The 12906-nt window shown below is 51.1% G+C and overlaps 4 protein-coding genes across 4 annotated transcripts; 3 read left to right on the forward strand and 1 right to left on the reverse strand.

Annotated features, from left to right (window-relative positions):
- Positions 1-496: 496 nt before the first annotated feature.
- Positions 497-1530, reverse strand: RPS21 (40S ribosomal protein S21; the record flags this gene model as incomplete). The annotated part of the gene is made up of 2 exons (XM_062884384.1): positions 840-1530; positions 497-728 (listed from the first exon to the last, which is right to left on the reverse strand). The coding sequence occupies exons 1-2, from the start codon at positions 1085-1087 to the stop codon at positions 497-499; spliced, it is 480 nt and encodes a 159-aa protein (XP_062747288.1). The 5' UTR covers positions 1088-1530.
- Positions 1262-4320, forward strand: SLX4_1 (5'-flap endonuclease; the record flags this gene model as incomplete). The annotated part of the gene is given in 2 exon segments (XM_062884382.1): positions 1262-1270; positions 1276-4320. Coding segments are annotated over 2 exon segments (3054 nt in total).
- A 77-nt stretch (positions 4321-4397) lies between these two features.
- SLX4_2 (5'-flap endonuclease) lies at positions 4398-6343 on the forward strand (the record flags this gene model as incomplete). Its single annotated transcript, XM_062884383.1, has 2 exons — positions 4398-5235; positions 5292-6343. The coding sequence occupies 2 exons, from the start codon at positions 4398-4400 to the stop codon at positions 5960-5962; spliced, it is 1509 nt and encodes a 502-aa protein (XP_062747290.1). The 3' UTR covers positions 5963-6343.
- Positions 6344-11731: 5388 nt separating this feature from the next.
- Positions 11732-12271, forward strand: QC762_100110 (uncharacterized protein; the record flags this gene model as incomplete). Its single annotated transcript, XM_062884381.1, has 1 exon — positions 11732-12271. The coding sequence occupies one exon, from the start codon at positions 11732-11734 to the stop codon at positions 12269-12271; it is 540 nt and encodes a 179-aa protein (XP_062747291.1).
- Between the last annotated feature and the right edge of the window lie 635 nt (positions 12272-12906).

Consider the following 12906-nt stretch of genomic DNA (forward strand, 5'->3'; position numbering starts at 1 on the left):
ACCCGTATCTGTACCATAACGAGCAACTTCTCCGTCACGGCTTTTTCGAGGCCTCTTGATTGATCTACGGCATGGGAGCTATCGAGGTAGCCCCAGACTCCCCAAATATCGAGTATGGATTTGGTGAGCTTTTGCTGGCCGGGGGGCAGTCACGCAAAAATCGAAGCGAGGAATAGGGGGCTTTCCGAGCGGGGCAGGAATAAGTGATCACGATGCCAGTGTATTTGTTCCGAGTAGATAATGTCCGTTGACGCCGTCGAGAGTTACCGGCAAAGCTGTATCTCTGCGAAAAAAAGAAAACGCATGATTCCCAAACCCAGCCGTCATCCCGCTGCCCGTCGTCCAAATCGTTCGTTGAAAAAGGCGTCCGGAAAGTTTTTAAAAAACGCACATCTGCCAGAAAGAATCCGTCAGCATTTCCGCCCGCCGCGATTGATGCTCCACAGCCCAGTTGTCCGACGTACCATCATCTCCTCCCAACAACCAGATTCGTGATTTATCTCTGGGCAGACCAGACGTTCTTAAGGAGACCGTCACGCTGAGCAAGTCTGTTCAGAGCATCGTCGCTCTCGCCCATGGCGCGAACGAAACCGGAGAGAGCATAGATGATGTTCTCGCCCTGGATGGCCCGGCCGTTCTCGTCGACCTTGGCGATGGTGATCTGGCAAGAACCGTGGTCCTTGGCCTTGATGATGCGGCCCGTCGCAGAGCACTTGCGGGGGACGTAACTGGAGTAGAGATTCCAAAGTCAGCACACAACCCACCATAACCGATCCATCCCTCGTCGCCGTCCGTCTCGTGGTCGTCGGGTTTTGCGGGAAAAAAGGGCGAGCGCTTACAGATCGACGATCTCTCCCTTGTCGTTCTCCATGGCTGCGACTTGGTGATGAGTGCTGCGAAAAGACGGGTTTGGGTTTGCTTTGCGGTGTCGGAGAGGGCAGGACTGGCAAAATTTCAAGAGTCTTGAATTTCGATCAGTTTTGGAGTGATTTGGTGGGTGCCGGGGTCTGTGGGCTTGTGTGCACAGACCAGAATCGACCCCACCACAGCTCTCAAAAAGGAAGTGGACCGCAGGTTGGGCCCTCATGTGCCCAGTCAGGTGACGCCGCGCGGTCTTCGCGATGTGACAGGCTTGGCTGAGGTGCCCCGCTGAGAATCCAAACAAGGGCAAACCAGCAACTCTTGTGTTGCTTGCGTGGTGCCATTGCAAACGGTGTGATGCTTCTCGAGCCTTTATGATGATGCATATCGCCCATCCCAAATGAATACTGTCAGAAACTGCACTTTATCTTCTTTTTTCCGACTCTTGTTGCCATCCTGTCGACCTTCAGCATCTCCCGTCGCACCCTTCCACGCACCGGGCGCATCCTGCCTCGGGGCTTGAAGATGTTCTCTTCTCCACCCAGAGGCATGGTGCGCGACGAGCATCTGGTCGTCATATCTTCTTCTCCCGAATTTCCCTCACTTTGCGACCTTGTCCCGACGACTAAACCGACGACACTCCACAGCGGCAAGAATGGTGCTACGATCCCCGGTGATGCGTCAACAACGTTTACGAGCGCTACGACGATGTGGCGGGCAGCCCAACATCCAGATGCAGAGGACGTTTCAGGCCCGGAGGTTGGGATTCCAATGCCAGCTCTGAATGATACTGCGCTCGACAAGTCGAAACCAAAGTCCAAACCCCGAGCGCCCACGAAAACAAGGACAAAGAAAGACCCTCCGCTTCTAGTGGCGGGTGACAGTGTAATTCTTTTGAAATCCTCGGGGGTTGATGTCTCGGTCTCGAAGAACAGGGCGAAACAACCAAAGTCGGTTCAGGAGACAACACAAACAACAATTGCTAAGGGCAAGGTGACCAAGCCAGCCACCAAGGAGAAGGTCACGAAAAAGAAAGTGGAGACAGTCAGCAGGCATTTTGCAAAGGAACCGTCAACATCGAAACCTCCAACGACAAACTCAACAGATGCTGTGGTACCAGTAGAAGAGGACGGACCGGTGATTCTGGAGCCAGCTCTGCAAAGGAGATTCGATTGGACCCCGCCACGCGAAAGCCTACCCCGACAATTAATACCTGTGGCTGATTCACCAGTGGAAAGATCAACATGGTCAGTGGAATCGCCAGAAGCCAATGTCTTCAAGGCTCTTCATGATAAGTTCGGTCGGACGTCTGATGATGTGCAATCAGTTGGCCCCGGTTCAGAGACAAGTTCACTGGATGTGTTGGGCAAGAGAAAGCTCATCGAGATGGTGCAGACGGCTGCCGCGAGCATCTCCAACATCAATGCGAATGGCAAAGCCCTTGCAGAATCCCCAATCAAGTCAAAGGCTGTCAAGAAGAAGCCACGCACGATCACGGAGCTGGCTACTGCAGCCTACAGAAACCAGGAAGAGCCGTCTAAGCAAGATTCGCTCCTCGGCTACCTCGACACGTCAGATGCGCAGACTGGGTCATCGAGTACGGTGTTGAGAGGTAAAGGGAAGCTTGGGAAGAAACCTGCAAAGCCAAGACCATCTAAGAAGAAGCCTGAGCCCAAAAAGCCCATCTTGTTGTCCCCAGAGAGTGCCTTGAGACAAGTGGCCCAACAGGATTTCGTGTTTGGAACTTCCAGTCAACTTGCGATAGAGGATGACCCCGATTTGCTACGTGCGCTTCACGAGGCGATGAGGTTGTCAAACGACACGACAGATGACCCCTTTGCAATTCCCAGCCCGGTGACAAGCGATCTTGCGGTTCGCAGGAAACCTGCGCGTCTTCTCTGGGGGGCTAGCGCGCGAGATGAGGACGGCGCTCTTCTGGACATGGAGATATTGGATTTGACTGAATCACCTCCTTCCGCTCATTCGCAATCTCGTGCCAATGACGAGGAATCGTTGGATGACTCTGTGCAGATGATGGAGCAGTCTTTGCCACCGCCGCCGACCAAGGCGCCAGAGCCTATGAGGGAAGCATCACCACCAACGCCGGGGGCGGATGAACAAAGACATACTGGCAATAGTATATTTGACACCACCGATTCATCTGCAGAGACCGGGTCCGAAGCGCATGCTCCGCCAAAGTTCCATATCGCCAACGCCGTAGTCGAACAAATTCCCGAGCCGAATGACGCAGATTGGGATGACTATATTGACTTTGACCTTCCACCATCCAACCAAGAGCATCACGAATTTTTGTTGATACAGTCGAGCAGCCCACAGCTCGCGCATTCGCCCATCACTCCAAATCTACAACCAGCATCCCCATCCAGTAAACCCACCGCCGACCCGTCTATTCTGTTGCAATCTGGGCCTATGGCTCCATCCAGACCAAAGTATGAACTCTTCACCGATGCCCAGCTAGCACGAGATATCTCCAAGTTTGGGTTCAAACCTATAAAGAAACGTTCAGCCATGATTGCGCTTCTTCACCAGTGTTGGACAAGCAGGGTTCAGTCAGCCACAGGAGGCGCGGCTACCAGTGTGCTGACCATATCCACCACCACCTCCCAAGCTGCCTCCAAATCGAGCACGGCTGCTGCGGCGATCAGTCCACGAGGTCGACCAAGGAAGAATTCGGGCACGGCAGCACCATCAGCTGATTACAGTAGTCTGAAGGTCCCGGAGCTGAAGAAGCTGTTAAAGGAGCGTAGCCTCAAGCAGTCAGGGAATAAGCCAAACCTCATCGCCCGTCTTCAAGATTATGATATGCAGAGGAAGACATCTGCCGGTCTCGCATCTCCACGGGGAAGGCCACGCAAAGAGACGGCAAGCTCCCCGAAAAAAACCAAGCCCCGTGAAAAATCTCCTGCAATACGAGCTACCTCTCCAAGGCGTAGTAGATCACCTGCCACAACGCCACGTCGAAGTAAACCACAAGGCAGGGATGGAGTGATTGAGATTCCCGACTCGGATGCCGACTCTGACCTAGATGATCCCATACTCTCGTCCCCGCCTTCAGCTGCAAGAAATGCTCGACCAGCAGATGAAGACATGTTTTCTTCTCCTCCCCGGGTAGATCTGTCCATCAATGAAGATGCAGAAATGTCTCTCATTGCCAGTCCAACCACGGAGCAAGTCTCTGTGTTTGCATACATTACAAAAGCTATCACATCAGCACCTTCATCCAAAGACCCCACTGACCCCTCCTGGTATGAGAAGATCTTGATGTATGATCCGATTATTCTCGAGGATTTGGCATTGTGGCTCAATGCAGGACAGCTGGACAAGGCGGGATATGATGGGGAGGTCTCACCAGCGGATGTCAAGCAGTGGTGTGAGAGCAAGAGTGTTTGTTGTCTGTGGCGGGTCAGCTTGCGAGGGCTGGAGAGGAAGAGGCTGTGAGGACCGAGTCGCGGTTTTTGGAGTGTTTGCGCTGTTTCACTGTACCATGTGTACTATCACGAGTATGGATATGAGTGATGCCTGGAAACAATGGATTTATGCCTTCAATTCTGAATGACAGTCTGCCTATGATGCTGTTAGTGTGTCAGCGGGAATGGGCCGGAAATAAGCGGGGCCGAAGCAAACCGAGGTTGATAGCGCCAAGTTTCAGAAGATCCCCTCATCACGGTGACCGGAAACCGTTTGACGATGAGAATAGCGTGAGTGAGGGGGAACCTGGACGGTTCTTTTCCCCAATTTGGAGTCTTCTTCTATTTTGGTTTGTATTAAACATGAGCTCTTTGCATTTTGTCGTCATATCCAGGAGTTCTGGCTTTGCTCACTCATTCCGGCTCTCTGACACGACGCGCTCACTCTCACTCACAACCGTCCACTCGGTGCTCAACGCCAGCAAGAGAAGTTTCGTCACAACGTCGAGAAATCAGGACCAAGGGCCCCTTTTTGAAAAAACAAAAACAATGGACCCCAAACTGTACACCAAGTCAGCTGCACCGTCGTCGACCAAGTGGCCTGCGCCCAGTCCCAGTGCCAGCATCCTGGTCATCTCGCCCACCAACAAAGTATTGCTGTTGAAGAGAGTCAAGACGGCCTCTTCTTTTGCGTCCGCGCATGTGTTCCCTGGTGGCAACGTGGATGAGTTTCATGATGGGGTGACGGCCCAGGATGAGCACCTGGACAATATCGTCTATCGAAATGCTGCCATCCGTGAGACTTTTGAAGAGACGGGTATTTTGTTGAGTAAAAGCCCTGTTGAAGTCAGTGATGAAGTGAGGGACAAGGGACGAAAGGATGTCTACAACAGACAGATCACCTTTGGGGATTGGGTCAAGAACCATGGTGGTGTGCCGGACACAGGTTTGTTTTTGTGCTCCTCGCCCCTTTTCTCGTCAACGGACTTTTAACACAGATAGACTCCCTCATCCCCTTCACCAGATGGATCACCCCACCCCCAGCCAAAAAGCGCTTCACAACCCAAATGTACCTCTACTTCCTCCCGGTATCCTCCGCCAACTCGTTCTCCGAAAAGCCCAGCAAGATCCACACCCCTACCCCAGAAGGCGAGCAGGAAAAGGAGCACACCTCTGCGGAGTGGGAGTACCCCCTCACCTGGCTGTCCAAGGCCCAAAGCGGGGAGATTATGCTTTACCCACCGCAATTCTACCTCTTGAATCTCCTCTCCCCCTTTTTGAACAACTCCAATACGGATTATGCCACGCAGCGGAAGGGGGTGAGGCAATTTTTGGAAAAGGTGCCGACTTCAAGTGGGGAGTACGACTCGTTTGATGGAAAGCTCAAGCCCAAGGTGTCGAATACCCATCTGATTGGCTGGAAGGACAAGGTTATCTCGCCTAGTGTGATGTTTGCGCCGGGGCAGCTGTACAGGGACGAGACCGTGTTGAGTTTGGAGTCGCCTGGTACTGAGCTCGGGGCTCAAAAGGGGAACACGAGGGGAGGGGATGCGGAGAGGGTGGTGGTTGTTGAGTTTGAGAGGAAGAGTGGCCCGAGGGGGATCAAGATTGTTGACAGGGGGGAGGTGGGGAGGCTGTGGGAGGAGAAGGAGAGGAAGGGGGCGAGGATATGAGGTTAAGGTAGTTACTGTCAGGAAACGCCTGTTCGTTTGGAAGGCGTCCGTGGTGCTCTGATGCAGGATTTTGGATGGAGAATAAGAGTCGAACGTTCTAGGTTTCAAGTGGGGGTCCATCGGCGTCCTCTTTCCTTGTTATGTAAGGCAAGCAGTGCCTTGAGCTTGAGCACTTTGAGTTTACTTGTCTTTGAGCTTCTGAAAGCTTTTAAACTCTCCATCATACAACAAACTTGGACCGCATTCCTGTCGTCTCTCTTATCTTCATCCAGCAAACACATTTACCCCATAATGTTTCTTTTCAGCTTGTCCTGTAAGCTAGTGCACACGTTAGGTATTTGACCGGCCAAGCACCATTCAATCTTCCAAGCATTCTCAACACATTCGTCACCAGATTGTGACACAATTCCAATGGACCCCCCCACTGTTGCCTCCTGTGATACCCATCTGAGGCTTCTCGAGTCTTTCGTGGCCTTGAGGGACAGGGTGCGATAATGGGCGCAATCGAACCAGACAGACCAAGAAGCATTGTGGGATTACTTTCTTCGTCTTACAACCGCCCGGTTTTATCGTTGGGTTTTCTCCGTGAGCGATACTGCGATACAAACCTCGCTGCCACCGCTTGGTGAGTTACTAAGCTTTTGCATATATGATTTTATCGTGGATATGCTAATGGTTCTGCCTCTGATAACATAGACGTGCTGATGATTTGGCATTCCTTCATATTAAATCCGTATGTTTATAGAGACTGGTGCACAGTAGTCCGTCTCAGCGGAGCTGCTGAGCGCGGTCTACAGTGGGAACTGCTTATAGGTAACATGCTGGTTTTTGTCACACGGCAAAAGCCAACCACCCGCAACCACAACAACACTGTCGATACCACCGCAAGGAGGGGTAACTGCAAGTTGTGAACCAGTGGTCAAAGTGAGGCAGACAATCAGAAGGCATGGTGGTTATCAAAGGAAGCCCACTGGCTCTGTAAGATATTGGAGGACTTGGCAGCGGCCTGATGCCAACAAGGGCACGGGCCAGGCAAGGGAGGATAAAATACGCGTTCAGGATCATCAAGACTGTATTTCCTTCTTCTCGGTATCACAGACCTTCGAGGCCATTGAAGATTATAAGCCTGAATTGAACCATGAAGTTCCAAGCCCTGATATTACAGCCCTTGTCACAGTTTTATTCCAACATACAAAATATCTCCACGACAACGATTAACAAAGTGGTTATATTCAGCGCAAAGCCATCAATACTGATCCGGCAAAATTCTCTCTCTTAGAGTCATAAGTGCGGGATATTGCACTTCTAGGCACGTCTCAGACCGACGTTTCCCAGCCTTTATCAGTGGAAATACTCGAGATTTAGGCAAGGAATCACGACTTACCTACTTACTAACCTGCTACGTACGACCTAGTAGCTGCTGTGAACCGTTAGGCTAAGTTCGCCCTAATAATAATACGATTTGGATGGATTTACAGCCCCCTATTTATACTTAATCCTTCGGCGTGCGATCATACAACACAGTAGCTTTCTTCGACTATTTTAAGTAGGGCCGGTAGGCGTGCCTATCCTGGACATAGACCTGGCCTGGCATACACACTAACTCTCCCCCGCACAATACTTCCGATTCTCAAGAAATGTCACACACGGACGTTTTATTAACCATAATAACAACCTCGAGCACAAGGCCCTTTCTTCTGGTTTCGAGCAGACAAAACAGCTGTACAAGCGCCATTTTGGCGAGAAATATGTTCTCTGCAATAGCTGGTTCTGTGAGGCAGCTCGTTTACAACCCGACGGGGTCTTGCCGAAGGCCGAGCTGACGGCAGTTTAACGGTTGATCAGAAACTCAAGCTTTTTGTTGCCACTAAAGCTTGACCTAGCAGAATGTAACTGCCACAACCGTGAGGTTCCGTACCAGCCTGAAGGAGGCTGTGGAGGTTGTGGAGGCTGTGCGGGCGGTGGAAATCGTTGTGTCGGTGCTTAGAGCATTGCCTGCAAGACACCTCGGGTACGTTGTTTTATATGAGAGATGAAATGTTATCTCTTGTAGTACTTACAGATTCGGAAGCTAATCTAGGTAGTGGGTTGTGTTGGGAAGTTAAAGGTTAGTAATCATGGAGCAACCGTGGACGGGGGCCGCTGACTGGTGAGACAAACAGGGGCCTCCGTAAAGACTCTCTCGGGTATTCAACCACTACAACGCCGTCGAGTAAGGTGATATCCTATCTGCCCTCCACAACACAAGAGCGCTTTATTGTCGGGTTTTTGGCGAGGAATATGTTGTCTGCAATAACTGGTTCTGTTAGACGGCTTGTTCAAAGGCGATCGACGGCCCTTCAGAGCCCCATCAAACAGTCAAGTCTGACGTTCCTACCCATGTTGAACTGGACCTGGAGTGTAGTCACCATAAAAGATGGAATTCAGGTGTTACGCCCCAAGCGTAATACCCCTGTACAGGAACCACTGGGTGGTACCCGAGGTGCTGGACACCTCAGCCAATCATTGGGCGAGGGATGGAAAGACCCATAAGCCCCCATACGACCAATCAGGAGGTGCTCAGTCTGATCAGTGGCCAAGACCACTGAGCACATCGATCATGAAAGGTTGCTCAGTCTGCTCAGCCGCCAAGACCACTGAGCACACTGAGCAAGGTACAAAGATACTTCAGAAACATATGTAGATAGCTTCACATAAATAGGGGGGAGTGCCCAGCGCTCCTCATGTCGAGGAATCTGATTCCTCATGCAAGCAATCAAGTTCATTTGTTTACAATCTACTCTCAGTAGCTCGTTGTTAGAACGACCTGTTGTTGACAGTGAACCCCATGTCTGAGACGCTTGTCACAACCTTCGATCATCCTGTCATATTCACCTTCGGCGTACTGCCTTGCAGTCTGTATCCACTCCCGGTGCAGGTTGTAACACGAAAGTAATAAAATGTCGTTATACCATAACTTTCGCGGATTTAATTATTATAAGGATTATTAACTAACGTGGTTTATAAGCGAAAGCGCCATATAAGCGAAAGCGCCACACTCCCTGCACCCACACTGCAAATACAAGAACAATTCCACCAAAACAGCTCAAAACAATTAAAATTACTTGGAATTATCTTCCTCAGACGTTTCTACAACTCTCTGACATGTGCGCGCATTATGACCAGGCTCGCCGCAGTTGCCACAACGTCGCGCACGCGTCTCGGTCCTCGGCTTCCGACCACTACCTACCTGCGTTTCCTCCATTATCTGCGCCTCAACATCTCTCTGACCCTGCAAATCCTGTGCACCTTGTACAGAGAGTGATCCTCCTTGCCGAACACGTTGCTTTTTGGCCCTTCGGCGCCTGCTTAGTGCTTCATTTGCTGCTCGGAGACTCTGGTTCTCTACCTTCAATAATGCTAACTGATGCATTATCCTGGACGTTCCTTTCGCAAGGACGTCAACTGCCTTTAAAATCTCAGTTGGAGAGCTATTCTGATGCTGTGCAATCCGAGACTTGATGAGATTAGATTGTGAAGAGGCTTCAGTTGGGTTGTTTGGCGTTTTAGAGACCCATCATAAACCCCGTCTCATCAAAGTTGTAGATGTCCACCTCCAGAATACCATACTTCGCAATTGTGTTCCGTACAAGTGTAAACCAGCCGCCAATAACCTCTGGATCTTCGCATAGGGCCCTTTGGTAGTCGTACTTCCGATTAAAACGCGTAGTGAGTTCTGGTTGCCGTTTAACAAAGTTGTGCGCCCAGAGCGCGCCGACGCGTCCCGCATCGCGTTCGGCAAGCAATCGGTTGGCCATATCTTCCACACCAGACAAGCGAGGAGGAAATCCTTTCAAATCTAGGTTGATAATATATTGAATAATAACAGACTCTTCTAGAGTAGTCAGCTTCCGCGAGTTGGCTGAAATATCGCGTCGTGATGGCTGACCCTGCTTGCGGCGACCCAGCTTCCGATGATCGACAGAATAGATCTTTGCTGCAGCTCTTAGGCTTAGTTTCGGGTCATTCTTCATCGCTTAGAGGGCCAAGATTATGCTACTTTCATCGTTTTTTTGAGGAATGTTCAGTTTTAGAGAAGGAGGATGAAGAAGGGAGATGTTACGTGTGGATCAACTGCGTGGCGCTTTCGCTTATGAACCACGTTATATATTCGAAAATATTGGAGTTTTATTTAATGTAATATCTGGGCCCTAATGTGGCACTTGGCTCCTGTAGGCTCCCTCTTTGGAAGGCAATTGCCAGTTGCACGGGTTGTAATAGTAGCTGCAATGGTTCATAATGTCAACGGGTGCAGTTGAGCCAACACCAGATTGTCAACTAGGTAAAGGATGGAGTTATCATTTCAGCCGTGAAACTACAGAGTGGGGTTTGAGTACCGTGGGCTTGTAGATATGTTTGTATCTGACTGTTGTCACCACCACAGCGATGTTCAATGAGACCGATTGTCCTTTTTCATCACCAATATCATCCGGGACTCAACGTTATTCCGCAAGACCTTGTCAGAGCCACGAGATTCCAAGTTACGTGCCACATGTCGAACAGCTTGATCACATGTTAGTTGTACTCCCCATGTGAGAACACAACTTGACAATTTAGGTAGTACTCACCTGGCCAATCACTCCGTGGGTCGGAATCCCAGCTGTTGAAGAGGCTGACCTGGGTGGGGGTTTGGTCTCGACACCAGTACCACTCATGGCGGGGGATTGTAATCGTAGTACGTTGTGCGGCTCATGCCCGTCTCAAAAGGCAGCTCAAATTCCATGACATCGTCGGCGCGTATGGTTTGGGGATCACGGAGAGAGTAGTAGCGCTGACAAATTCGATAGTCTCCATCTTCACCAAACTTTGGATTTAAATGCCTTGCCTTTGCACGTTTCCGGTTAGTTCAGCACCATCAATTCCCATTATAGACGGCTCGAACATCCTTTAATTGACACTGTGTACTAGGCCAGGTTTGGCTGTCGCGATGGACGATCTAGACCACGCCTTCTTCTTTGGACTCGTCAGACAGTACCGAGGCTTCGCCAGCGCCGAGATAGCACAGTGATCCCCATTCAAAATGCAGGCAGTCGTAGCCTGAGGTGTTTCGGTCAGGGAGCGGTCGTCGTGAACAGAGCCCAATCACAGTCAGGGTAGTCACCTTTCAGGGGTGAGTTGGTTGAGGCGAGCGAGGGACATTACTACTTGGCGACATAATGACTAGCGGTGATGCCTCATAGAGTGACATCGTGGTGTTCGGTGTTCGGTTTAGTACAACGGCCGGTTTGGTCCAAGAGAACAAGTCCGAGGCGTCAGCCGTCTCGCCCCACATTCCGCCGCCCTTGGACAACAATCTGCCTTGTTTCTGCCGGTCAATATTGGAACGGGGAACAGCCGGCGCTTGGGTCCGAGAAAACAAATCCGAGGCGTCAGTCGGCAGGCTAGGCATCCCGCCGAATGAGGAAGGAGATATTGGTGATAATGATGTTGGAACAGGGTTGTTGTTGTATTGAGGAAGAAATCAACTACCTCCACGGCGAGAGAGAAGAATCTAGCCCAGGTTGACCTGAGCTCCCATTGCAGCAACTGTGGACCCTGCCTCACAATAGATGATGAGAGACGTCCGGCCGGAAAGGCATAAAAGGGCTGGCTCCCATCTGTGTCCTGGAGCTGTTGAACTCTTCACTTCTCCAACCAGCTCAAGCATCACCGAGGAAAGCACCAGATTCCACATCTAGCAACTCAAAAGCCTTCTCAGAGCAATCTTTTACATCCTCCTCAACCGCCAATATGAAGTTCCTTGCCCTCTCCCTTCTCGCCACCTCCGCCGCCGCCATCGACCTGCACCTCGAGTTCGCAGGCGGCTGCTCAACTTCAGGAGGCGGCTACGTCTGCACCAACTGGAACCCCAACTCGTGCTGCAGCGTTAACGCGGGAACCTTTTTTAACAGCGGCAGCTTCAGAGCCATCCCGGCCGCGTGGAACATCCAGGCGCGCGGGCACGCCCCCCCCAGGTGCGGCACCATTCGCCAGCAGGAGGACAGCCGCGGCCGCACCTACGTCTGCCTGGGCAACGGGCCCTTTGGCGGGCTGGGGTACGGGTTCAACAACAGGAAGATGATTCGCGGCGCGACGGTGGAGGAGGAGGAGGAGACGGAGACAGAGTGCGTGCAGCCGAATGTGATGTACCTGGCTGATGGGACGCAATACAACTACACGGCTATTGTCGAGGCCAAGCTGGACACCGTGGAGCTCAATGAGATTGCCAAAGCTGGCGCGTCGGCGGCGGACATCCCGGAGAGTTACGAGGCTTTCAAGATCGTGCAGTAGATGTTCGGATGACGGCAGATCTTGTGACTCCTGTCAGGATTCTAAGAGGCGGAGCGGGTTGATGCTTGGTATGGCGGGTTGGCGACGTGCCTCCTTCCTTTCGTTCATTACTTTCGTTCATTACTTTCGTTCATTACTTTCATATGCTCATCTTGCCCGGGTGTGCATTTCTCTTGCCGTGGGCCCCGGCCGCCCGACTTGTGGGCGTTAAACAACAAATAGACTCTCATTTCGAGAAAAATCCAATGCTGTTTCTTAGGAAGAATTACTGCCAAAATCTGAGGAAGATTTCTTCATTTCTGCATTTACACTCCTAAGTCTTCCAATGAACATGAAGCATATAAGCGCCGAAAGAAAATACAAATCGAAAATAAAACGGGCTGTAGAGAATATAGGTACTTCGGTACATCGAGCTTGAATTTTCAGGGTCTCACCTGGCAGATGGGGCCAGCCATGACACCAGTCACCTGTTTCTTCCTGTTGAAAAGAGCAACAACCACGGATCCATAGTATCACAGGTTTAAGCGCTTACAATTGGAGCTTGAGAAGTTTCAGGGCGGGTAATGTATCCATTAAGCTGCAAATGTTCGATGTTCCGTTCAAAGTTTGGTCGGGCTACGCCCAACCCCTGATAA

This window comes from Podospora pseudocomata, assembly GCF_035222375.1.
Source record: "Podospora pseudocomata strain CBS 415.72m chromosome 1 map unlocalized CBS415.72m_1.2, whole genome shotgun sequence".
Lineage (NCBI taxonomy): Eukaryota > Fungi > Ascomycota > Sordariomycetes > Sordariales > Podosporaceae > Podospora > Podospora pseudocomata.